The following is a 27,386-nucleotide window of genomic DNA, read 5'->3' as shown; positions in this document are numbered from 1 at the left end:
CTGCCCGGGAGAGCGCGCGCACACCGCGGAAAGGAGCACGAGACAGCATGCCGGTGAGCTGCGTGTACCGGGGGACGCTCGCGCACTCCACGCGGGACACTCCGCTGCAGATCCTCGAGGACTCTGTGCTGGGGGTGGATCACCGGGGGAAGGTGCGTAAACACGCAGCGCTGACCTGCAGCACGTGATTAATCATATATACATATATAACTATATAACTAAATATCATGGTTGAAATATGGTAAACAAAGTTAAAACAACATTTAACGTTAAATTGTGTTAAAATATTAACTTTGAATCAACATCATGTCCTCAACCTTCTGCTTTTTGAATTAGAATTTAACATTTCATCACCATATAATTTCTAAAAACGATTGGATGAAGGAATGAAAAAGTGGTTGCAAGTTTTAGGTGCAAATGTTGAATTTAGGAAGTCAGGACACTTATTTCATCATCTTTACGTAAATATAAGTTAAGACTACTTGATGCAAACAGCTCAGCTCTACATAAAACGTACACACCCCTGTATACAGTATATTTTGGAAAATAAGATAAATGTAACCATATATGATGTACCAATAGTTGAATACAAACATACATACTGTAGGTATTAATAAATATAACCACTACTTTTTCTAAAAAGGGGCTATAAAATACCTGATGCAGCAACTGTATAACAGAGAAATAATTTTTAAAAAGAAAATTAACTGTATTTACTAAAATAGTTAAAAAATACTGAATTTTTTAAACATCGGTTTTTCTGTATCTCCTGTCAGCTGACTGTCAGCTGCAGATGTCTGTTCTTATTCTTAGACCACAGTGTATACAGCTCAGACTCAGTAGGCCAGAATATTAAAATTTTATACATTCAAAAAATGTTATACATCTGATCAAATGCATCATGGGATTGGTACTTAAAAATATGTGTCACAAATAACTTCTAAAATGATTAAATTGTTAAGTAATGTCTAAACTAATTATTAATTGACACTTGTAAAGACGGTACTTATCACAGTTTACATGGTATAAGCTACCGTCATCTTTCACCTAGGGCACTGCGAGCTAGTAATGCTTTAATAAAAGAAAAATTGCCTATAAAAGCAACGTATGCAATAGAATCATTGCAATAAACTTAACTAATAGAGATTTTAAAGAATTTAAAGAACATAAAGTTTTAAATACGTAATTAATTACAGGGAACAAATTACCTTAAATGATTTTAGTAGACTTAACTTATTAGGGTTTACAGATTGAACCTACAGGCCACTGTGGTTGGCTCTATGGCTGGGCTTATTTAGGTTAATTCTAGTGTTATATAGAGTTTGACAGGGTCAATACTGCACAGCACTGTATACTCATGAGGCCTAGATATACAAGACAGCTCTCTTTCTGTACAGATCATACAGTGAGACTTTAGTCTGTGGTCACAGCGGCTCTGCTGCTGAACTTGCTGGAACAACAGTAAAGTGACTTTGACCTTAGATATCAGCCCAAACAGTCTACTTTACCACTGCGTGTTTCTGAGGACCAGCAGCTGTGTGCTGAATTCAATATGTATTGGAAATGAGGGTTTAGGCTTTATTATATTCAAGTATGTGTATACCTGTTACGGTAATTATTACATATATATACACTTATAGTATAATAATATATGGGTGTAACCCTAATATAAAACTGGACTGAACTCTACACTGTTCATTATGTTTATTTGTTGCATGAATTTTAGCAGAGAGGTTGATTTTAGTCAAAGTTAAAAGTGCATTTATGGTGTCACGACTGGCTCTAGGCCGTGACAAATGAATGGAAGACACACAGTGTTTAAATGGCAAAAAATATAAATTTAATGAAGAAATTAGAAAAAGGTTCATGTCCAGACATTTATAAACAAAAAGGCGGCCCAAAGAAAACCTATGTATCAACAAAAAACAACTAAAGCATAATGTCAAACAGAACCAAACCAAGCAGGCCCAGAAAACTGAGCTGCCTGCAGCAAACAGAACAAAAGAAAGGCCTCCCGCAGCACACCTACACAGGTGCATATATTGATTAGGTCTGTAGCCCCACCCCCTAACACCCAATCAGGGGACAGGCACGTCACACACCCCCCCTTAAAAAAAAAAAAAAAAAAAAAGAAAAAGAAAAACAGAACTCCAACAGCTTTGATCCAGTCCTGCCAGCTCCATGTTTCAAGTCCACTCCACACAACCTCCTCATTCACCAGTCTCCACCAGCAACCCTGGCGCCTAGGAAGCAATTTAAGGTAGAGCCAAGAGGGAGAGAAAGCAAAAGAGCAAAATTAAAACACTGGAGAAAAACAAGACAGCAGCCTGAATTTATTTACCCAGTGGACCACGGGACAGGGCATCAGCAATTACATTATCCTGGCCCTTGATATGCCGTATGTCTAGGTGGTACCCCTGTAAAAACAGACACCATCTCATCAATCGCTGGTTCGGATTCTGTAAAGAATGCAAAAAAGTCAAGGGGTTATGATCAGTATACACTAGCCGTACAAGCCGTACCCACATAGACCTCAAAGTGTTTCAGGGCCCAAATTAGGGCCAAAGCCTCCTTTTCTATTACAGAATAATTCAACTGGTAAGAATAAAATTTTCTTGAGAAAAAACCAACAGGGTGATCAACCCCATACTCAGAAGCCTGCATCAGAACTGCCCCAGCACCAACATTGCTGGCATCAACCTGCAATTTAAAACACTGATCCAAACGAGGTGCGGCTAAAACTGGAGCGACTGTTAGAAGTAGCTTTAATTCCTCAAAAGCTTGCTGACAATTTGGAGTCCAATCAAACTTAACTTGATTTCGTAGCAAATTAGTAAGGGGTGCTGCCACTACTGAGAAATTTCTGCAGAAGGCACGGTAGTACCCAACCATCCCAAGAAAACGCATCAATTCTTTTTTTGTGACTGGAGGAGGAAACTGGTCAATAGCTTGCACTTTCGACTTCAACGGGCACACTTTTCCCTGCCCCACAACCATTCCCAGATAGTTAACAGTAGCCTTAGCAAACTCACATTTTAACAGGTTGATTGTAAGATTAGCTTCAACAAATCTATCAAACAGCTCCCGCATACGAAGAAGGTGAGTGTCCCAAGTATTACTGGTCACCACAAGATCATCTAGATAAACTGCACACCCTTCTAATCCAGAGACAACACGATTCATTAATCGCTGAAATGTAGCGGGAGCATTTCGAAGTCCAAAACTCATGACTTTGTAAGAGTACAAACCAGATGGTGTAATGAAAGCAGAAATTTCTTGGGCTCTTGGTGTTAACGGAACCTGCCAATAACCTTTCAATAGATCGAATTTGCTTACAAACTGGGCAGCCCCCACCTGATCGATACAATCATCCACCCGTGGCAAAGGAAAAGAATCAGGCTTGGTCACTGCATTTACCTTTCGATAATCTGTGCAGAACCTGAAAGAACCGTCAGGTTTATTTACCAACAAACATGGAGAGGCCCAGCTGGAGAAAGAGGGTTCTGCTATGTTGTTTTTAAGCATGTACTCAACTTCTCTATCCAAATGTCTTCTCTTGTCTAGAGAGACACGATAATACCTTTGCCGAATAGGGGGTGCATCACCCACATCAATATCATGCTCTATCCAATTTGTACAGGTAGGTGTATCAGGAAACAGTGACTTGTATTCATAGATCAAGTTAACTAAATCTGCACGTTGTAAAGCAAGTAAATGCCCAAGCATGTCTTGCAGATTGTTCAGAGCTTCAGAATTGTTTAACTGGCCGAGCAAAACAGAATCTCCTGGATCAAACTCAGTGGGTTCTGGAACTGTCAGAACAGAAGAATGAGATGGCTCACTAGATGGATATGATTGCTCTTTAGCAAAACAAATCCCAGCCAAAAGGACAGGCTTGACATCAGTTTCCACTTTACCTTCCAACGTACCTGACTTCCCCAAAGACTCTCGCCCAAAATAGGGTTTTAACAGGTTGACATGGCAAATTCTAGTTGACTTTCTTCTGTCTGGTGTCTCCAACATGTAATTAAGATCAGAAGTCTGTTTCACCACTGTATATGGACCTGCAAACTTGGCCTGAAATGGCGAACCAACAATAGGCAACAATGCCAGAACTTGGTCACCTGGCTGAAACACACGAACCTCTGACCGATGATCAAACAAACGCTTCATCTTATCCTGGGAAAGGCTTAACCTTTCCTTAGCAAACTGACCAGCCTCATAGAGACGCCTTTGAAAATCACTGACATAACCTAAAACATGATTAGGTGGCTCCGACATTTTTAAACTATCAGTCAACAGTGACAACGGACCACGCACACTGTGCGCAAACACAAGCTGGTTAGGGCTAAATCCCAAACTTTCCTGGGACGCCTCCCTAGCAGCCAACAATAACCACGGCAACCCTGCTTCCCAATTGTCTTGCATTTGAACACAGTAAGAACGCAGCAAAGCCTTCAGTGTCTGATGAAATCGTTCTAATGCTCCTTGGCTCTGAGCATGATAAGCAGTAGCTTGGTTATGTTTTACATGAAGCTGCTTCAATACCTGGCTAAACAAACTAGAAGTAAAATTAGACCCTTGATCAGACTGTATAACTCGAGGGATTCCAAAAACTGAGATAAACTGTGTCAAAGCTTTAACCACAGATTTTGCAGTGATAGACCGAAGGGGATAGGCTGCAGGATAACGTGTGGCTTGACACATCACAGTCAGGAGATAAGTACTCCCGGCTTTGGACTTGGGTAAGGGGCCGACACAGTCCACAATCAGATGTTCAAAAGGCTGACTAATAGCAGGAATAGGGTAAAGTGGAGCAGGTTTCAATGTTTGATTGGGCTTACCCGTTAACTGGCAAGTGTGGCAGGTCTTAATGTATAAAGATACATCCCTTTTTAACTTTGGCCAAAAGAAATACTGAAGTATCCTATTGTAGGTCTTTTTAACTCCCAAATGTCCTGACGCATCATGCGCAGTTTGCAGCACCAGACAACGAAACTTTTTGGGAACTACAATTTGCAGAATGGAGTCTCCCACAAAATGAACTCCATGAGGAACCCATTTTCTCACCAACAGTTCATCCTCCAGGAAATAACCTGAAGATACATCCTCAATAACATCAGCAGGTAGAACTCTGTCAAACAACTCACTGAGAGAAGGATCAGCCACCTGCTCCCTTATCAACTCATCACGGGAAACAGAGAGGGAAGAGGGAATTTCGACTGTTTTACCCTCAGAAATTTCTGTTGGAGACAAAGGAACAGAGGTTAATGGTGTTTTACTCATAGCACGTGTCACAGCACAAGAGTTGAATATCTCAGGGGAAACATCCTCCAAAACACCCATCTGACTGTTTGGTGTTGAAGTTACAACCAAAGATGGAGAACCATTTACCCAGACACGTTCACCAGCAAGATTGTTTCCTAGAATCAAATGCACCCCCTCTACTGGCAAACAAGAACGTACACCCAATTCTACCTCTCCATTAACAAGATCAGATGACAGAACAACTCTATGTAGTGGAACAGTCAGTACTTTTAATCCAATTCCTCTAATTAAGACATCACTGCCTGTATATGAATTAGAAGAAAAAGGCAACACAGACTCTAATATAAAAGATTCTGACGCCCCAGTATCCCTCAAAATACGAATGGGAACTTGCTTCGCAGAGCCAACCAAGTGAACAGAACCCTCTGTAACAAATGGAACGTACATGGGATCACAAACTTTTCCATCTACAGATTTTAAAACAGGAGGAACTGCTGCAACCAAGCTGACAGATTTTACAGGGGCTGGAGCACTTCTAAAATGTGTTTTAGAGGAAGAAGGGCCCTCTGTTTTTGCCTTCAAAACAGGACATTCATTTTTCCAGTGACCACTGGCACGACAGTAATGGCAGATATTTTCAAGATTTCTAACCTTAGGTGAACGACTCACTTGCTCCCCTACAGCATACACCCCAGAATTAGAAAAAGGATGCCAATTAGAGTCCCTCTTAACAGACCCTCCATGAAAACGATGACCAAATGAAGCCTTATTAATCAAAACAAATTCATCCACCAAAACAGAAGCCTCATATGCGGTCTTAACTTTGTGCTCAGTCACGTATGTAGCAAGGCGATCAGAAACAGAATTTTTAAATTGTTCCAGCACAATTAAATTCTTTAGATCTTCCAAAGACTTAACTTCCGATGCTGTACACCACCGATTAAAATGCATTAAAATATCCCTTGCAAATTCTACATGTGTTTGTTTCTCCCCTTTTCTCCACAACCTAAACTTTTGCCTGTAAGCCTCCGGAACCAACTCATAGGCCTGTAGAACAGCAGACTTAACTGTTGTATAATCAGATGCATCTTCCACATTTAAAGCAGAATAAGCCTCCTGAGCCTTACCAGTAAACACACACTGCAACAATAGAGTACGTTCTCCATCCTCCCAGGCCTTGGCATCAGCCACACGTTCAAACAATGAAAAAAAACGATCAACATCTCTTTCATCAAACTTAGGGAGTAGCTGAAGATACTTCACTACATCAAAACTAGTTGTCCCAACATTACCAGCTGCAAATCCAGTCCCTGAAAGTCTCCCTGCTTTAACCAAATCCAAACGATACTGTTCAATCTCAAGCTTTTTCTGTTCCAACTCATGCCTAGACAACTCAATCTGCTTTTCCACCTCTAGCTGTGTCTGAATCAACTTCTCTTTAGCAGCAGCCTCTAACAAAATTAGCTCTTTTTGCTGTTCAAATGTTAAAGAAGTTCTCAAAGATAAGGGACTAGTAGAAACTGGTGAAGCCTTCAAAACACCCTGCTCTACTAATGCAGATTTTAATATAGCCTTAATGTTCTCCTTTAAACGCTTATCAGTGATTGATAACCCAACATCATAATGACTAGCAACTTCAAGCAACTGATCTTTAGAAAACTGATCCAATAGTGCCTCAGAAGGAGACTCAACAAATTGACTAACAGAAGCCATAGTTAACCAGGGTAAAATAAGCAACCAAACAACTCAACAGGAGGGGAGGGAAAAATGCAATTGCAATTCCCACTAACTAATGAACAAAACTACCTAAACTCAACCTAGTCTTCATACAACTTCCAAGAGTCAAGTCTCTTTAAGCACCCAAATACCAGTAGCGTTGAAGTCCCCTGGCCAAGGCCACAAAACCCAACCACCATGGCGGTGCCCTCAACCCAGAAGTTGTACAAAAATAAAAAAATAAAACAAAATCCCTCAAAATCCACCCCCCAAAGAAAAATGGTGTGCCCAAACACGGACACCCCACTAAACCTACCAAAAGGGAACTGCAACACAAACCCACCCCACCCTGCAGAGCTGTACTCACCCAGAGAAGACCAAACAAATCCAAAGCAAAGCAGGCCCAGCCAAACAATCCTACATGAACTCAAACCAAATCAAACAAAATCATATACAACCAAAACAAAGACACTGTATGTCCCCATTTAAGCAAAAAAAAAGAGAAAAAATAGGTAGGACGAGCCCCCACATTTGTCACGACTGGCTCTAGGCCGTGACAAATGAATGGAAGACACACAGTGTTTAAATGGCAAAAAATATAAATTTAATGAAGAAATTAGAAAAAGGTTCATGTCCAGACATTTATAAACAAAAAGGCGGCCCAAAGAAAACCTATGTATCAACAAAAAACAACTAAAGCATAATGTCAAACAGAACCAAACCAAGCAGGCCCAGAAAACTGAGCTGCCTGCAGCAAACAGAACAAAAGAAAGGCCTCCCGCAGCACACCTACACAGGTGCATATATTGATTAGGTCTGTAGCCCCACCCCCTAACACCCAATCAGGGGACAGGCACGTCACAATGGGGAAAAAGCTGCTATTTTGACTTTGTGTACACAGAGTGTTTTTAATTTGTTTAATTTGTATATTTATTTAGACAGTAATAAAAATAAATAAAAATGTTTGTAGCTATTGTAAAAGGTCTCTATCTCTCCCTCACCCTCTCTTTATCTCTATCTCTTTGTGTGTCTGTCTCTCTCTTTCTTCCTCACTCGCTCTCTCTTCCTCTCTGTCTGTAAAATGCTTTGTAAAACTTTCTCCTTCTCCCTCTCTCTCTCTCTCTCTCTCTCTCTCTCTCACTCTATCTCTGTCTGTCTCAGTCCATCTCTGTGTCTCACTCTCTTTTTCTGTCTTTCTTTCTCTTCCTCTCTCTCTGTTGGTCTCTCTCCTTCTCCCTCTCTCTCTCTCTTTCTCTCTCTCTCTATCCCTTTGTCTGTCGCTCTTTTTCTCTGTCTCTCTCTTCCTTCATCTTTCTCTCTGCCTCTCTCTCTCTATTTTATTGTCTGTCTGTCTCTCTCTCTTACTCTTTCTTGATCTCTCTGTCTCTCTTTTCCTCTCTCTCTTTATCTAGCTTTCTCTCTCTCTCTCACATCTCTCTCTGTCTCAGTTCATCTCTGTGTCTCACTCTCTTTTTCTGTCTTTCTTTCTCTTCCTCTCTCTCTTCCTCTCTCTGTTGGTCTCTCTCGTCCTCCCTCTCTCTCTTTATCCCTTTGTCTGTCTCTCTTTTTCTCTCTGTCTCTCTCTTCCTCCTTCATTTTCTCTGCCTCTCTCTATTTTTTTGTCTATCTGTCTGTCTCTTTTTCTTTCTTTGTCTCTCTCTCTCTTGATCTCTCTGTCTCTCTTGCTCTCTCTGTCTCTCTTTTTCTCTTTTGTCTCTCTCTCTAGCTCTCTCTGTCTCTCTAGCTTTCTCTCTCTTATGCTCTCTCTGTCAATTCAGTTTAATTCAAAGAAGCTTTATTGATATGACCATAGTAATTAATAATTACAGTGTTGCCAAGGCATGAATTAATTAATTGAAAAAATAAAACATAAAACAAAAATGTATCAGTTAACTTGATGCATACATAGACAGTTCACTAAGGTTAATTAGACATTAATTAATATTGTAATTAACTGTTTGAGTATCTGTGTAGATTATACAGTACCACTTTAAAATAAGACTACCTTTATAAAGGGTTTATAAATGGTTTACAATACATTAATAATCAGTTATAACACATATGTAAAAAGGGCAACAATGACCTGTTGTTTGCTAAATAGTGATCCCACAGCAATCTATGTTGTTGCCCTTCCTGCATATGTGTTATAACTAATTATTAATTATTTTTAAGGCATTTACAACCTAATTAGTAACCATTAATAAACCATTTATAAACCCTTTATAAAGGTAGTCTTATTTTAAAGTGGTACCGATTATACTGAAGCTATGTGATCTATATGATTATCTCTGTATTAGAACCTGGTGCCAGTACAGTACAGTGGTTTATTTATTACTGAACTATGTCTCTCTCTTTCTCTTTCTCTCTCTCTCTCTCTCTCTTTCTCTTTGATAGATTGCCTTTATTGAAGAAGGTCAGAATGTGGAAAGTCTCTCACAGACATGGGGCTTCGAGACCTCCGATATCGTACAGCTCGGACAGTAGTGAGTACTGTATATATATACATCAACATTGATCAGCCATAACATTAAACCCACCTGCATATTGTCATAGACTCTGAGTGGTCCAGCAGACAAAGGTGCTGTCACTGTGAATCGCTTTTTCAAATCATGCTGCTTGGCCATCAGCAGCCAGAGTCCGAGCGAGCACAGTTAGTCACTCCTATTGTAGGGATTCGGTGCTTTCCTGGGAGTGTTGTGATGCTGCTTGGTGATGCCATATTGGTGGCAGTATGGAAATAGTATGTATGGAGCCCAATCCTATTTCTATTTTTTACCCATATATCTTGTTTTGAAGTGAAAGTGAAGCAGTGGAGCGCTATAGTTCAGCAACCTAACTGCTGCAGCTTAACTAGTTAACTTAAGGGTTTATTATATCTCTTAATAAAGAGGGCAGGTGGTGCAGCAGTTAATTATTATTGTCCAACAAATAATTAATCTGTGATGGAGAGCAGAAAAAGTTTTTTATTAGCTTTTTCAATTCCACCTTAAATGCTGCAGCTTCTGCCATCTGTTGCACCGTTTAAGGTGGAACAGGAAAGTTAGCTGCAAGCTAGCTACTGAGACAAACTGCTAGCGATTTGTTTATGCTTGTTATGAAGAAAGGGAACATATAACACATTAAATATATAAAACTGTGGTAATATAGTAGTTATTGTACTTTTAAAAAAATGTAAAATTGGACCTCACTGTTGAGTTGGACTATGGTTCATTTTTATTTCTAACAGACAGATGTAACAAACAGGTTTGTCTCTTCTATTGCTGTATCCGAGTCCCTAGGTGCACATCAAAGACCATGAGATGATAATACTACTGCTTTTACTACTATTAATATATAAGAGGCAGCCATCTTGGATTGTGAACTTTGGTTGGTCTGTCTTTCCTGACATACTGGATATAAAATCCCAGTTGTGCTGGCGTTCCAGTTAAAACACTCTGTACCAAGCCAGTTTAGTACAATGTGTTACAATCAGAGAACAGTGTTAATATGTAACAAACAAGGGGTGACACGATATAACCAAGACTGACCTGGATATGCAGATGAAGAAGACTAGCTAGGGATGTCTGGCCCATATATTTGTGCCCAAACTATTGATAGGTGCTGTACATCTGGATGAAAGCATACCATATACTAGGGGTGGGATTCAAAGGGCATCTTACGATACAATATTATCATAATATCACAATACTGTGATTCTGCGATACTCAATATACAGCTCTGGAAAAAACGAGATCACTTCAGTTTCTGAATCAGTTTCTTTGATTTTGCTATTTATAGGTTTATGTTTGAGTAAAATGTACATTGTTGGACAACATTTCTCCCAAATTCCAAATAAAAATATTGTCATTTAGAGCATTTATTTGCAGAAAATGAGAAATGACAAAAAAACGAAAAAGATACAGAGCTTTCAAACCTCAAATAATGCAAAAAAAAAACAAGTTCATATTCATAAAGTTTTAAGAGTTCAGAAATCAATATTTGGTGGAATAACCCTGGTGGTTTTTAATCACAGTTTTGTTCTCCTCCACCAGTCTTACACACTGCTTTTGGATGACTTTAAGGTTTTTTCATCCTGGTGCAAATCATCCATTTTCCTCTTGATTATATATTTAAGGGATCTCTTAATTTTTTCCAGAGTTGTATATTGCAAGACAATTCTCTACGATCCTTCAGCATCTGTGTTACTGAGGAGGATAAAATACTCCTAAATAATCAAATACCATGAGTTATGGATTTATTTGTTTCAGTTTCAGAGAACAATTTTCTTTACTGCAGGTTTACCCTATTCGTTCAATTAGCGCCACCATGTGGAGTAGTAAAGCAGTAACTTTAGTAACTTTAAAAGAAAGCCTTTGGGAGTTTAGAGCACCTATGTTTCAATAAAATATAAATTTTTGACACCATGTATTAATAATGTAATTAAACAAGTAGACCATCTAAGTTTTGCTTTTACACCGGCTTGGTTAGTCTGCTTAGGCTTGAAGACCAGATAAACCATCAGTCAAACTTATACAGTACAAATTATCTCCTTTGCTAGTCAAGCTCGTCAACTAGTAAGCTGGCCAACCTGCTGATCTGGTTAGGCTGTTTTTCTGCAGAGTGATGATTGATGATAATTGATGATGATGACACATTTGATGATACATTTGTCCTCCTCTGCAGTGAGTTCCTGATGCCAGGAATGGTGGACACACACATCCACGCCTCACAGTACAGCTACTCAGGCACTGCCCTGGACCTGCCCCTGCTGGACTGGCTCAACACCTACACTTTCCCTGTAGAGTCGGGCTACAAGGACCTGGACTTCGCCAGGGACGTCTACACCAAAGTTCTGGTAGGTAGCAGTGCCAATAAATTACGGTGTCCAAGAAGTGCAAAATGAATTAACATGTCGGAAAACAAAATTACTAAAAAATTTAACAAATTTACGTATGAAAAATAACAAAAATTAAATTTAAAAAAATTACATTTCAGAAAGAAATGTACGAAAATGAACACTAGCACTTTTACAAACACTAAAACCTTTACAAACTGTGATTTCTAATAAAAAAAGGGAGGGTCTAACTCACAGGAAGTGCTTGTTGCAGACCCTTGTCATTCAAGCTGCTTCACAGTGAAAGAGAGATCCTTATAAAGGATTTATAAATGGTTTGTGAATTAGAAATTAAAACTTATTATTAATTAGGTTGTAAATGCCTTAAAAACCATTGATAAGCAGTTAAAACACATCAATTAAAAAAAGCAACAGTGGCAACTTAGTCAATTAATTTATGGTAAATAGTTAAACATACTTATAAAATAATATGGCAGGTTTAATGATCTATCTATCTATCTATCTATCTGATGGAGAACACAAAGTAAAATCAGTATCTACAAAGTTCTATAAAGAAGTTTGACAGTATAAATAAGTGAGGAATCACTACTTTGCTAATTGTCAGCTCACTGTTGCCATTTCTATTTATGTTATATTTTAACTGCGTATTAATGAGTTTAAAAGTATTTGCAACCTAATTAATAACCATTAATAAACTCCTTTATAAACCATTCATAAACCCTTTATAAAGGTAGTCTTATTTTAAAGTGGTACAAAAGAAAAGTGGCTTGTGGGAAAAGGCTACACAATGATGGCGGGTGAAGAGGGGAAAGACAAGCCCAATATGCAGATAGATGATAAGTGCGGTCAGTAACGTGCAATTGAACAAATGCACCTCAAAAATAACTAGGCCAAATAACTGAGTATGTAGCTCAATTATTCATTTTTGAGTTAGCTTGAATTAATGAGATTAAATTACCCCACTGTTAGGGGTGTCACAATTTTGATATTTCATCGAAATCGATCAAAATTATGCCATGGTCTCGAGCCTCAAAGTCAAAAAGAGGATCGACGATCCCTCCCTCTAAGCTACGCAAATGGTGCAGCACACTGTAGTGACGCCGCGGACATTATGACTGCTGAAAGAGCAGCTCTTTCTCCAGAGAATGTGAACATTCTCATCTTATTAAAGAAAAACTTGAAAATATTAAAATAACAGTTGTTTTGTCTAGCCTCAAATATGTTAATAGTTTTGGTACCTTAAGGAGCATCTTTCTCTCAGATAAAGTTAATAATATATCTTTATTAAAGACAAAAACTTCTCATTCTCAGAGACCAAAAAAGTCTTAAAGTCTTATTTTTCATGTTTAACTGTTATAGTAGGATAGAGTTCAGTTTATTACGGCTCTAATTGTTCTATTACTTTGTACATGACTGTTCCTGTATTGTTTTATTATTTATTTTGTTATGTTGCACATTGCTGTTTTAATAGCGCACACTGCTGCTACCAAAAAAAGATCCACTAGATTGCATTACATATATATCTTAATAAAATTATTTAAATTTGACCATTAGTGCCTAATGTGGTGTATTACAGATCACTTATATCACTTTGCATCACTTATATCAAGCTCACCTTTTGAAATAAGATATTGTAAATTTGATGAATCAAACCAATGACTGACCATAGACTAATCTAAAACTGGCATAGGCCTCTCTGCTGTAAAAAAGAAAAAAGAAAAAAAGAAAATCGAGAATTGAATCGAATCATGACCCTAAAATCTGAAATAAAATCGAATCGAGGTTTTAGAGAATCGTGACACCCCTACACACTGTAGGAGTTGAGTTGATGTTAATTAATTCTGTTATTAGGGCAGTTTACAGTGTATTTTTATTTATTTATAGTTTTTATTTGACGTTTTAACTTCTCTTTGCTTTGGTTTACAGAAAAGAACACTGCGTAATGGAACCACAACAGCATGTTATTTTGCCACAATACACACAGACGCCTCGCTACTGCTCGGACAAATTGCAGGTAACTTCCAGTCAAACACACACACACACAGGCACACACAAATACACTCACAGACACTTTCTAACCTTTAACCCTTTGGAGAATATCCATTGAGTAACATGTGCTGATGTTTGATTAGCTCTTTACGTAAGAAGAGTCAGCGGTAAACTGCTGTTCAGATGAAGAGCAGAGATAACAGACTTTGATTTCTGACTGTGCAGAAACAGAAGGATTTGAGTCACTCAGTTACAGCTGGATGATGTGCCAAAGTCCAAGCATGATGTAAACCTTACCCATAAACCGCTAGTACTACTGTACTGTAGTTACTGTTGGGTATCTTAAAGCAGGCAGCAATATTTAGTGTGTGTGGGACTGTTTTGCTAGTATTGACCCACGCCCTTGACTGGGCTGAGAAGAAGAAAAGAGGGGGAGTGAACTCAGAGTATTGGGGTGGAGTTCGGGGCAGCTTCGCTGTAAAGCGTGAAGCCGAAGCCCCCCCTCTCATGAAGAGAAACATGAGAAGAGAATAAAATTAAAGAAGGAGGAAGATGGGGAGGAGGTGGGTGCAAGGTTTGTTCAATGAGCAGGTAGAGAGGAAGTGACGGTTTAATTAGGGAAGGAAGTGGGAGGAGTGAGGGCGTGGGTCACTCCCAAAACTTAGTTATGATACATAACTCCACTTAAAGTGAACTGCTGTACATATTAAAATAATATATGAAGCTAAGTGAGTTCCAGCCAGTGACTATAGAAAGCATGTCCACCATGGCTCCATTTATGGCGTCACATCAATGTCAAAAGCCGGGGGTGCAAAAAAAAAAGGTAAAAAGGATTAACCTGGATTTTTCAACAATCTGTGTGTGTTCATTTACTTCTCACAGGGCAAAAAAAAGGAATTGTGTGCGCACTGAACAAAATATCACTCCTGAGCTTAATATTTGTCCTTTTTGGGTGATTTTTTCCTCTCGAATTCACAGTTGTCCTCTTCACTTGAAAATTTGGGGGTGGAGTCAAGGTCACCTCTCTTATCGAATGCTATTGGCTGATATCTCCAGGGTTTTTGATGGACCACCTACTACCAACAGCCGAATAAGTGCGGAGAAGGGCGGGAAAAAGGGGCAGCAGGAGAGTTAGCTAGCTATGCTAAAATCCAAAAACTTCAGCACCATAGAACAAGCAAGGATGAAGTTTAGATTTTACCCTGGAGAGATATCAGCCAGTAGAATTCGCTAAGGGAGGTGTCCCTGACCCCACCCCCGAACTGTCAAAACCACCCATTTCTACACTTGAGCGTAAAAACTTGAGCAAAAAGTGCAGCCACAGCAATTTGCATAGCGCCAAGGACAACTGTAAATTCGAAAGGATTCAAAAACAAAAAAAATGAAGTTTGAGAGCGATATTTATTTATTTTTTTGCTCACAAGTTTCACATTTGCACTCGCGAGAAGTACATGAAAAATCTTAAAACACACACATTCATTTTTTTCACTTTTTCAGTATTTTTGCAGCCCCCGACTTTTGACATAGATTTGACGCCATGTTCTGTTCCATCCATTCTACAAAACTGAAGCCAAAAATGTCAAATTTGGAACTAGAATCTGTGAATTATTGAATCAAGGTCCAGAGCCAGAGCCATACACTCCTACTCATTTGGTAGACCCATTGCCTTCTCCCAGTCCAAGAGTCTCAGACTGCCTTCATTGAGTTTACAGTGCAGCCTAAAGAACCAGAATACCCAATTAAACGAAGAAAAGTTATGTCTTAAACACTATCTGGACTTTGATCCAAATAAATTCACCATAGCTCTGACGGAGGCCAAGTCCAAATACTACAGCAATGTAACAAAGAGGTAACTCTTGGTGCGGACTCTGGTCCAGACTTTCAGGTGTGAAAAAACTCATTGGCTTCACCTAAATGGTAAAATAGCTAACATTAAATAAAGCTATTAGCAGTCACGTCCATGATTTTTTTTACTTATTTATGTTAAACTAAAGCCTGACTACTATTTACTATTAAAACTATATCTAAGGCGCTGAGAGGTCCAGTGGTCTTAAGTATTGCCACTGTTATTGGGAGATCGATGATTCAAATCCCATCAGCTGCCGGAGCCCTGAGAGAGCACAATTGGCCTCTTTGCTCTCTCTGGGTGGGTACAGTAGATGGCGCTCTTTCCCTTCATCACTAGTGATATGGGATATACAGATGAGTAGCAGCTGAATGGATGGTTCAATTGGCCAGATAAATTTGGAGAAAATTAGAAAAATATATATCTAAAAGGGTTAATAAAGTTTTATATGAATTTTCTCCTCCTACAGATGACTTTGGGCAGAGAGCTCTGGTGGGTAAGGTGTGCATGGACTGTAACAGTATGGTGCCGTACTACAAAGAGTCCCTGAAGGAATGCAAAGACGAGACACTTCGGTGAGTTTTATCAGGAGGAAGCTTTTATTATGTGCATAAAATCCATTGGCAAAAACTACAGAAAGTAAATGTAAACTGAGACAGAAATGCTTATATTAACTAAAAGAATCTGCCAATGGGGTAAGCTCCTTTTTCTTAGTAAATTTTTGTAAAATAACTAATCATTAAGTCTAGAAAATAAGTGCATAAGTATAAGTAGGACCTAAATCAAACACAAAAAATGACAGATTTTACTTAATATTAGGTTACATTAGATCTTTTTTCTTGCTATGATTTAGGTTTTTTTGCAGTTTAGATCTATCAGTATAACATTTGAATATTTTGGATTATATATCACGATTAATTAATTAATCATTGCAATAAACTATATTAGCGTAATATAAAATCTATTTTATGTCACCAATATGCTGTAAAATACACCTTGTGCTGCTTGAAACGTGCAAAAGGCATTAATGTAAAGTGAAATAAACCAATCAGAGTGCCAGTCATCATTCCCTTTAAGAGCCGGGTGAGCTCTGACTTTGGCGCGTTCGTATCTTAACAGCTCGGCACTTTTTCGTGTCTCAGCAGAGACAGATACTGATTTGCTTGTTCACACTGTGAAGATACACCTACAGCTCATTTAAGGGAACAGTAAAGTTATTTTTTTCTTTATTCTGTTTATTGTAGAGTTAAAAGTCGGGTTTGTTCTCTGCAGTGTGTGTGTCTGTGTGTGTGTTTAAAGAGCGCTGGGTGAACCTATAGGAATGAACTCTGATGATTGACTGTTGTCAGGGTTTTAATCAGTCAGTAGAGCTCCTGTGTTTTCTGTCACTAAAATATATATAAATACACCAGAAATGTAACTGAACCCACCTCACTTCTAGACCACCACACCAGACCATCAGTGTAGATTTATTCCTTAACTTCGATACTGTGCAAGATGTGAAAATAGACTGTTGACAGGGTATAAGACAGCAAAGAGTGTTGTGATGCACCTTGCACAGGGTGTACGATAGAACCCCCAATCTGTCAAGTTTTCTGGATGTTCTTAGAAAATAACGTTTAAATAACGTTGTAATGCAAACCATTATTATGTCACACATTTTCAGAAACATTATTTCTGTAACGTTACAGGCTAACCTTCCTGAAACCCTTTCAAAATGTTGTTAAACGTTCTTATAACATTCTGTGTTAGCTGGGAAAACTGTATATTGGCATACTGATGCAATTACATTGCTTATCAAAGAACTATGCATCAGACCATGCTCTGTCAGTCTGCACTGAAGACACTAAAGACATATAATATTCATACTGAACATTTTTAGCATTCTATAACTGAAACTATGCAGGCGGCAGACCAGTTTTTAATAATTATACACTATCAAAGTTGCATTCTTTCACTGTTAACCATATGTGTTTTACTTATTACTTTTAAGTAATGTATACTAAAAATGTTTTTAGTTAAAAAGAAAAAAATGGACCGAACTAAATTCTAATGAAATACCCCCTGCTATATACTATGCTATACTGTGTATTATACACAGTCAACACAGAGCCAGCAGCTCAGATAATGATGCTTGCTCTTACAGCCTACAACACAGAGACCAGGCAGTTAATCATAATAAATGAGCTAAAATTTAACCCAAGGTAGCCTGGGGGCCTAAACCCTAGAACTATAGTAATTTATTTGTGTTTGGAATATCATACACAGTTAGCACACAGCTACTAGCTAACATATATTAGTTCAGTATACTGTTTTCCCCCCAGACTTTACTGACAGTGTTCAAATGGCTTTTCTTATTCCACAGGTTCATTCAAGAGCTTCTGAGGAAAGAGGTAAAGCACTGGACTCTTACACCGCCACCACTGCACATCTACAGTTTAATATATAATGGCTTCTATATTTTGTGATGCTAAGATGCTGCTATGGTATCCCAGGTAGTGACAAAGATGCTGCTTAATGGCTACAGGGTGGTTTGATGGTTGCTAGGTGGTTGCAATGATATCTAAGTTGGTGTTGCCAAGTGGTTGCACAATGGTTCTCATGGTATTCAAAGGTGGTTGCTTTTGTCTTGCTATGTGGTTGTTGTGGTATCCAAGGTGGCTTCTAAGGTGTTTCTAAGAGGGTGCTAGGGGATTGCTGTAGTATATCAGGTAATTTCTATGATGTTGTTTAGAGGTTGCCAGGTTGTTATTATGCTAGGTGTCCTAGGTGGTTGCTACAATGCTGCAAGATGGTTCTGATGGTAATGATAGGTGGTTGCTTTTGTGTTTCTAAGTGGTTGTTGTGGTATCCCAGGTGGCTGGTTATTTGTTGCTAAGTGGAGGGTTGGCAGTTAACGTGGTGTCTTGGCGGTTGCTACGATGCTGCAAGATGGTTCTGATGGTAATGATAGGGGGTTGCTTTTGTGTTGCTAAGTGGTTGTTGTGGTATCCCAGGTGGCTGCTTATTTGTTGCTAAGTGGAGGGTAGACAGTTAATGTGGTGTCTTGGTGGTTGCTCCGTTGTTGCAAGATGGTTCTCATAATATTGATAGGTAATTGCTTTTGTGTTGCTAAGTGGTTGTTGTGGTATCCCAGGTGGCTGCTTATTTTTTGCTAAGTGGAGGGTAGGCAGTTAATGTGGTGTCTTGGTGGTTGCTATGATGTTGCAAGATGAATCTCATAGCATTGATAGGTAATTGCTTTTGTGTTGCTAAAAAGTTGTTGTGGTATCCGACATAGCTTTTGCTAAGTGAATGCTAGGCAGTTACTGTATGTGTGCTATGATGTTGGAGGTGGTTGCTCATGTGGCTGCTGTGGTACCCTATGTGTAATGTTCATTCATTCTTATGGGGACATGTTAAAAAGTAAGCAGTATGGACACACTACAGACCCTTACAGGTTAATTCTATTTGTGGCTGCACAATGGTTCTCATGGTATTCAAATGTGGTTGCTTTTGTGTTGCTATGTGGAGGGAAGGCAGTTAATGTGGTGTCTTGGTGGTTGCTACGATGTTGCAAGATGAATCTCATAGCATTGATAGGTAATTGCTTTTGGGTTGCTAAAAAGTTGTTGTGGTATCCGACATAGCTTTTGCTTAGTGGATGCTAGGCAGTTACTGTATGTGTGCTATGATGTTGAAGGTGGTTGCTCAGGTGGCTGCTGTGGTACCCTATGTGTAATGTTCATTCATTCTTATGGGGAAAATGTTAAAAAGTAGAAAGTAATGGTTGGTACAGTGTTGCAAGATGGTTCTGATGGTAATAAGAGGGGGTTGCTTTTGTGTTGCTAAGTGGTTGTTGTGGTATCCCAGGTGGCTGCTTATTTGTTTCTAAGTGGAGGGTAGGCAGTTAATGTTGTGTCTTGGTGGTTGCTACGATGTTGCAAGATGGAAAAAAAGGTGTTGTGGTATCTGACATAGCTTTTGCTAAGTGGATGCTAGGCAGTTACTGTATGCATGCTATGATGTTGGAGGTGGTTGCTCAGGTGGCTGCTTATTTGTTTCTAAGTGGAGGGTAGGCAGTTAATGTTGTGTCTTGGTGGTTGCTACGATGTTGCAAGATGGAAAAAAAGGTGTTGTGGTATCCGACATAGCTTTTGCTAAGTGAATGCTAGGCAGTTACTGTATGTGTGCTATGATGTTGGAGGTGGTTGCTCAGGTGGCTGCTGTGGTACCCTATGTGTAATGTTCATTCATTCTTATGGGGAAATGTTAAAACGTAAGCAGTATCAACACACTTACAAAACCTTACAGGTTATTCTATGGTATTTGTGTGATTAATAACTCACTTGTATCACTATTGTTTGACAGTATGCTCGTGTGAAGCCTGTAGTGACCCCACGCTTTGCCGTCTCCTGTTCCTCCTCCCTGCTTCACACCCTTGGAGAGATTGCCAAAAACAACGACCTTCACATTCAGGTAAATGTTGTGCACACCCCTTCTAATGAATGCATTCCACTACTTTATTTTCCAGCCAATGCTGACAAGGACGTGCAAATGCACACATTAGAGTAATGTCAGTAGAACAGAATAGAATAGACTCTCTGGAGCAGATACATATTAACCTACTGGTACCATGTCCAATGCTAGGTGTTGGCTAGGTGGGTATAAACCCCCAGCGCTGTCCACTGTGGGTGGTATTTACAATTATGACAATTATGATCCATCTGCACCTACTATCAGGCCTTCAACTCCCATATTTTACATCGCCTTGCCATGAGCAAAAAATTCTGGCAAGTGTTCAGCCTCAATCACAAGATAACACCCCCCAACTTACAACTTCCTGATCAATTTACAAATATACTGTTATTCCATGACTTTATTAGTCTATACACACACACTGATCAGCCATAACAATAAAATGTGAGTAACATTGTGGAAGTCCTCCTAGTGAAACCTCTATGGTGATGGTGTCCTGTAGCATCTGGCACCAAGACATTAAAACAGTAGATCCTTAAAGTCCTGTAAGTTGAGAGATGGAGGCTTCATAAGTCACATTAATAAACCTTGAACACCAAATTCCTTGATGCCTAATATGTAGATCTCACTCCTTGATGGGAATCAGATAATTAGTGACATCAATCAGTATCTGAGTTGGTTGCTGTGGTGTTCCTAAGCAGTTGTTCTGGTATTCCTGGTGGTCGCTTTGGTGTGGCCAGATGGATGCCCATATATTGCCAAGTGGTACACCATGAGCCTTAAACGCCAAATACCCTAAAGAATCGACCTGAAGGATCATTATGTAAGAGGGCTCAAGACAGAGACAAGGTGATTGCTTTGGTGTTCCTAAGTGGTTGTTCTGGTATCCCAGGTTGCTATTATTAAGGTGTTGCTACGTGGACATTTGATGGGTGCTGCTGTGTTGTAAGGTGATTGCTGTGGTATTTCAGGCACTTTTCATGTTGTTGTTTATTGGTTGCTAAGGTGTTGTTAGATAGGTGCTCAGATGTTTCCGAGTGGTTGCTATGGTACCCCGTGAGCTTTGAAGACAGGTGTTTTGAAATTTTTTTTGTTCCAAATTGTCCAAAAGGGCCATCATGTTGTAAAGACCCAGACAGGAAGTGGAAGTGTTAATGAGAACCATATAATCAGAGACATTTACTTCTCAATGTCAGTGGTCTTAATATTATAGGTTGTCAGTATGTAACAGCTCACCAATTTTCAATTGGTGCCCTCATCTCACACACAGTTCAGTATAATAGAAAATAGAGAATATTTTAATGACAATTTCTTTTTTATTTCAGAGCCACATCAGTGAAAACAAAGAAGAGGTGAAGCTGGTGAAGCAGCTTTTCCCAGACTGCAGATCGTACACAGACGTCTACCTCAAACACGACCTGCTCACACCAAAGGTGAGACGAGTCTAAACTAGTGGTGTCAATCAAGAAAAAAATGTATTAATCACAAAAATATTTATACTCAGCACTCATCCACACACCGGTAAGAAGCGGCAGCCAATAGCACGCAGCATAATCTTAACCGGAAACAACCGTCCACCTGGAGGACTGAATCGGACACTACAGCATTTTACTCAGGACACGCAGTCATACATACATTTACACACACACACAAAACATACATAACAACACATATACACCAGATCAATTTAGACTTTTCAACTTAGGGCAATTTAGAGTATTCAATTTACCTGATCTCCATGTTTTTGGACTGTGGGAGGAAACCGGAGTCCCCGGCCAGGCAGTTTCTTCTGCTGAGAAGTGCAGAAGTGCTGCCTTGTTAAAATAGCAGTTCGCCAAAGTCAGAGCAAACCTGACTGCGGCCAAACTTGATCCAGCTAAATGTTAGTCATGTAAGTCATGTTAAAAAAATTATAATGCGACATTACAGTACAGTAATTAATAATAAATAATAAAAATACATAATAAAATACATTTGTACTTTTACTCAATGGATGTCTACTTTTACTGGAGTAATATTTTACTTTGGTAGTACTTGTTGTACTTGTACTTTAAGTGTTGCGACACACTTGTAAGTGTGTAGATATGATGCACTTGGTGTTCCAGAAAACTGAGTATGATGTAAATCACTGATATGACAGTGGAGCATCTTGAACAAAGTGTGCCGACAGATTGTTCTAAGATCGTAATGGACCAATTAAAAAAAGATATAAGAATGCAAATTGGGCTGGTAATGTTTAAAGCACTTCTCACCAGCATCGGCATTATGGCAGTACTTTATTATATTATATTTATTATTATTAATTATTAGCATTTCAACATTTTAAATTATTAATTTAAATTATTATTAATCACAAGATATTTAATATATCTTTAATCTATTAAAATATATTAATATGTATATTAAATACGCCATAATAAAATAATAATTATTTAATATGTATATATAATATGTACTATATGTTGTTTTCAAAATAGTACTGCTGTGTGATAGATAGATAGATTTGCTATATATTTTTTTTCTTTTTAATTTGCAGCATACTAATTTTTCTTTTTTTATTTTTATTGCAGATTTTATTTTTTTTATGTAAAACTTTTGCCACAAAATTCACTCCTTATATATTGTACTTTTTAAAAAAGTTTAATCAAAGTTCAAACATTTGATTAAAGCCTGATATTCATGTACTTTGAATCTATTTTAGGTAAGTACATACATTTGTTAGATAGATACACAAAAGTAACTAGGAAGGATGAGATAAAACAAAACTTATAAAAGTGCAAATACACAGTTATATAATAATTTACATTTGCAGTGCAAGTCTTCAGTTTGCTGTGCTGAGAGGAGTTGTCTTATGGCCTGAGGGACAACATATCTCCTCAGTCTGTCTGTGGAGCAGGACTGGGACAGCAGTCTTCCGCTGAATGAGCTCCTCTGCCTGAGCATGGTGCAGTGCAGAGGGTGGTGAACATTATCCATGATGTCCATGTAGTGCAATAGTGTTTTGGTTAAATTGTGTACACCGTTACTTTTAAGACACACTGTATTTGCTAGTGTATTCTGAAAGCTATAATAATGTATTTAACTTTATGTCTGGGATCTGCTGTTTTGCAGACAGTGATGGCACATGGCTGCTACCTGAGCGATGAGGAATTAAAGATTTTCCATGAAAGAGGAGCAGCAATCTCTCACTGCCCCAACAGCAACACCTCGTATGTACAGCAAACTCCTCAACCTCGGATACAGCATATAGAGCAGTGCTAATGACAAAGCTAATAAACACCTTTATTCCCTCTCTCTCCTCTTCTCTCTCTCTCCTCTCCACTCCTCTCCTCTCTCTCTCTCTCTCTCTCCTCTCCTCTCTCTCTGTCCTCTCCTCTCTCTCTCTCCTCTCCTCTCTCTCTCTCTCCTCTCCACTCCTCTCCTCTCTTTCTCTCCTCTCCTCTCTCTCTCTCTGTCCTCTCCTCTCTCTCTCTCTCCTCTCCTCTCTCTCTGTCCTCTCCTCTCTCTCTCTCTCTCCTCTCCTCTCTCTCTCTCTCTCTCTCTCTCTCTCTCTCCTCTCCTCTCCTCTCCTCTCTCTCTCTCTCCTCTCTCTCTCTCTCTCCTCTCCTCTCTCTCTCTGTCCTCTCCTCTCTCTCTCTCCTCTCCTCTCTCTCTCTCTCTCCTCTCCACTCCTCTCCTCTCTTTCTCTCCTCTCCTCTCTCTCTCTCTGTCCTCTCCTCTCTCTCTCTCCTCTCCTCTCTCTCTCTGTCCTCTCCTCTCTCTCTCTCTCTCTCTCTCTCTCCTCTCTCTCTCTGTCCTCTCCTCTCTCTCTCTCTCTCTCTCCTCTCCTCTCTCTCTCTGTCCTCTCCTCTCTCTCTCTCTCCTCTCCTCTCCTCTCTCTCTCTGTCCTCTCCTCTCCTCTCTCTCTCCAGTTTGGCCAGTGGCATGCTTAACGTTCGCAATGTTCTAAATCACAAAGTGAAGTTGGGCCTGGGCACAGGTGAGTTCTGAGAGCTCATTGCATCCCTTCTTTTCAAATCCACACTGAGAAAAATGATGCGTAACATTTACTTAAAAAAAGTTTTGCAACTTTCTGCATTTGCTTTTTTTTTAAAGTTAATTTAATTTCAGATAAATTTCAGTAACTTCAACTCAGTTTTAAGACTTTAATGTTACACAGAGTAAATAAGTGAACTGAACTTCAGTCAATCCTTTCTTTTAGTAAACTTTACTTCATTTATTTTTACTGAATCAATCCTTTCTTTTAGTAAACTTTACTTATTTATTTTTACTGAATCAATCCTTTCTTTTAGTAAACTTTACTTCATTTATTTTTACTGAATCAATCCTTTCTTTTAGTAAACTTTACTTCATTTATTTTTACTGAATCAATCCTTTCTTTTATTAAACTTTACTTCATTTATTTTTACTGAATCAATCCTTTCTTTTAGTAAACTTTACTTCATTTATTTTTACTGAATCAATCCTTTCTTTTAGTAAACTTTACTTCATTTCTGCATACAATATTTCCTAATTACAATTACTTAATTTATACAATATTATTAAAGATAATTTTAATTAAAACACAGATTTAAATATTTACATAATCTCAAAGATGTATTACATGCAATTCGTGTGTTGATACTGTGTAAGTGTATGTGTGTTTTAACAAAAAATATTACAATTTCAGGATTTATAATATATTATGTATCATAAATTATTTGAGTAATATTGTATAAATGAAGTAATTGTAATTAGGTAATATTGTATATGCAGAAATGAAGTAAAGTTTACTAAAAGAAAGGATTGATTCAGTAAAAATAAATGAAGTAAAGTTTACTAAAAGAAAGGATTGATTCAGTAAAAATAAATGAAGTAAAGTTTACTAAAAGAAAGGATTGATTCAGTAAAAATAAATGAAGTAAAGTTTACTAAAAGAAAGGATTGATTCAGTAAAAATAAATGAAGTAAAGTTTATTAAAAGAAAGGATTGATTCAGTAAAAATAAATGAAGTAAAGTTTAATAAAAGAAAGGATTGATTTAGTAAAAAATAAATGAAGTAAAGTTTAATAAAAGAAAGGATTGACTGAAGTTCAGTTCACTTATTTACTCTGTGTAACATTTAAGTCTTGAAACTGAGTTGAAGTTACTTAAATTTATCTGAAATTAAATTTACTTAAAAAAAGCAAATGCAGAAAGTTGCAAACCTTTTTTTAATTAAATTTTACTCATCATTTTTTTCAGTCCAGCATAAACAATATAAATCGTATGAAACTATAGTAAATTAACTTTTTTAACCTTTTGCCACGTGTCAGGCTTTAAAAATAAACATATGAAATTGTATTTTTTGTGAAGAATCTTTTATCATTATCATTTATTTTTTTGGTGTAGATGTAGCGGGAGGATATTCACCCTCCATTCTGGATGCTCTTCGTCGAGCCATGGACACCTCCAGGTTCCTGAGCATGCGGGAGGATCATCTGAAAACTCTCACCTTTGAGGAGGCTTTTAGGTTGGCCACACTTGGGGGCAGTGAGGGTGCGGCACCTATTATTATCCATTTTATAGTAATTTAACCTATTTTATATGAATTTAGTGAACTTAATATTCTACATTCTATTGCATGGCAGAATAAACAAAACAGTACTTTAGGTTTTTTTTTAGACAAAATATTTCAAAAGGAATTTGGCAAATCTAATCAAATCAATTTTTTTTTTTTTTTTTACAATTTTTTGCAGCTCTCTCACTGGACGATCAGACAGGAAATTTTGAAGTGGGGAAGGACTTTGATGCTCTGCGAGTGAACATGTGTGTTCCTGAAGGTCCGGTCGATGTGTTTCCTGGACAGGGGCCCAAGGTTCGACCCTTTTGTTACAGTCAATATTATAAATAGCGTTTTTCTTTTTTTCATTTTTGGCACATACAGTAAATTTGCTGACGTACTGATATAATATACTTAAAAAACAATACATATACAATACAGTATACTTTACAATATGTGCAATAGCTATATTATTTAAGACATGAACATGGAGATCATTTTATGCTGTGTTAACATGTTTTAACATTATTACTTTTATTCTACTAGTGTATCTAGTGAAACTCATATGTTATATAGATGTATTAAACACAGAGTGATCTATTTTAAGCGTTTATTTCTTTTATTGTTCATGATTTTGGTGTACAGCCAATAAAAAAAAATAAATAAAAAAAAGATCAATTGGTACTTTCTGCAGTGTGGGCAGTGTGCCAAGTCCTGCTGGAAAATGAAATCCGCATCTCCATAAAAGTTGTCAGTAGCAGAGGGAAGCATGAAGTGCTGTAAGATTTTGTGGGAAAACAAAACTGCACTGACTTTAGACTTGATAATAAAACACAGTGGATCAACACCAGCAGATGACAGACATGACTCTCCAAACCATCACTGATCATCAGTAAATTCTACATTTCATTTAAAGTAAATAAAGGGAGCAGAGTCTGGAGGAAGAGTGGAGAGACACACAGTCCAAACTGCTTGAGGTCTAGTGTGAAGTTTCCACCAATCAGTGATGGTTTGGAGTAACTTTTAAATTATATTTCAATTGGTTTTTAAGATGCATTTGTACATGCTTGACGCTACAATATATCTTGTTGAACATTAAATCATGACATGGTTATAAAAGTGTGAAATGCTGTGATTGATTGTGTGGTACTGGTGAGATCATTCTGTTTTTGTATCTTTTTTTTTAGGTCATATTGGAGAAATTTCTAAATTTAGGTAAGTTTTTTTGTATTTGTTCCTTTGCTTTTTTGACTAGCATAAAAAGTTGCTTTCTATCTAAAGACAATTGACTGTTATAAAGGTGTTTTATATAATGCATTGAATTAAGTGATATTTAATTGAGCAAAGACAAAACATTACTCTTATATTTCACAGAATGCAACATCTCATAATGCATCACTGATCAACCATAACATCCGTGTCTGTATTTTGTTTTATAGGTGACGATCGGAACATTGTTGAGGTGTTTGTCGCTGGAAGACGAGTTGTGCCGTTTCCAGAGTGAAAGAAATTACCCACAATCCTCTGGAAACCGGCCCACACTAATACTAACTTAGATAGCACTTTATGATGTAATAATTTATAATGCTTTACCATTGTTAACATTTCAGTTATTTTAATAATGTAATCATTTTGTAAGGATATATGTATGTTCTGTTTTAATAAGATTAATTCAAACTTGTTTTAATAAAGTATAGCTTTATTTGTGATGAACTACAGTAACTAAGGAATAAAATAATAAAGGATTTTTTTT

General features: G+C 38.0%; 1 protein-coding gene and 1 long non-coding RNA gene across 2 annotated transcripts; both read left to right on the top strand.

The window, feature by feature from the left end:
• On the top strand, positions 1-27,386 carry gda (guanine deaminase). The gene is made up of 14 exons (XM_049470356.1): positions 1-152; positions 9,379-9,467; positions 11,647-11,818; positions 13,745-13,832; positions 16,123-16,228; positions 18,019-18,046; positions 20,004-20,111; positions 21,437-21,544; positions 23,223-23,320; positions 24,023-24,090; positions 25,483-25,629; positions 25,830-25,948; positions 26,821-26,848; positions 27,073-27,386. Exons 1-14 carry the CDS (start codon positions 48-50, stop codon positions 27,135-27,137), a joined length of 1,329 nt encoding a protein of 442 aa, XP_049326313.1. The 5' UTR covers positions 1-47; the 3' UTR covers positions 27,138-27,386.
• Positions 18,053-19,997, top strand: LOC125786806 (uncharacterized). Its single transcript, XR_007428827.1, has 3 exons — positions 18,053-18,509; positions 18,650-18,986; positions 19,336-19,997. It is a non-coding gene; the product is annotated as an uncharacterized LOC125786806 (long non-coding RNA).

Source organism: Astyanax mexicanus, chromosome 22 (assembly GCF_023375975.1).
Source record: "Astyanax mexicanus isolate ESR-SI-001 chromosome 22, AstMex3_surface, whole genome shotgun sequence".
NCBI lineage: Eukaryota > Metazoa > Chordata > Actinopteri > Characiformes > Acestrorhamphidae > Astyanax > Astyanax mexicanus.
Note: the sequence above shows the minus strand (reverse complement) of the source record. Positions and strands in the feature narration are given on the sequence as shown.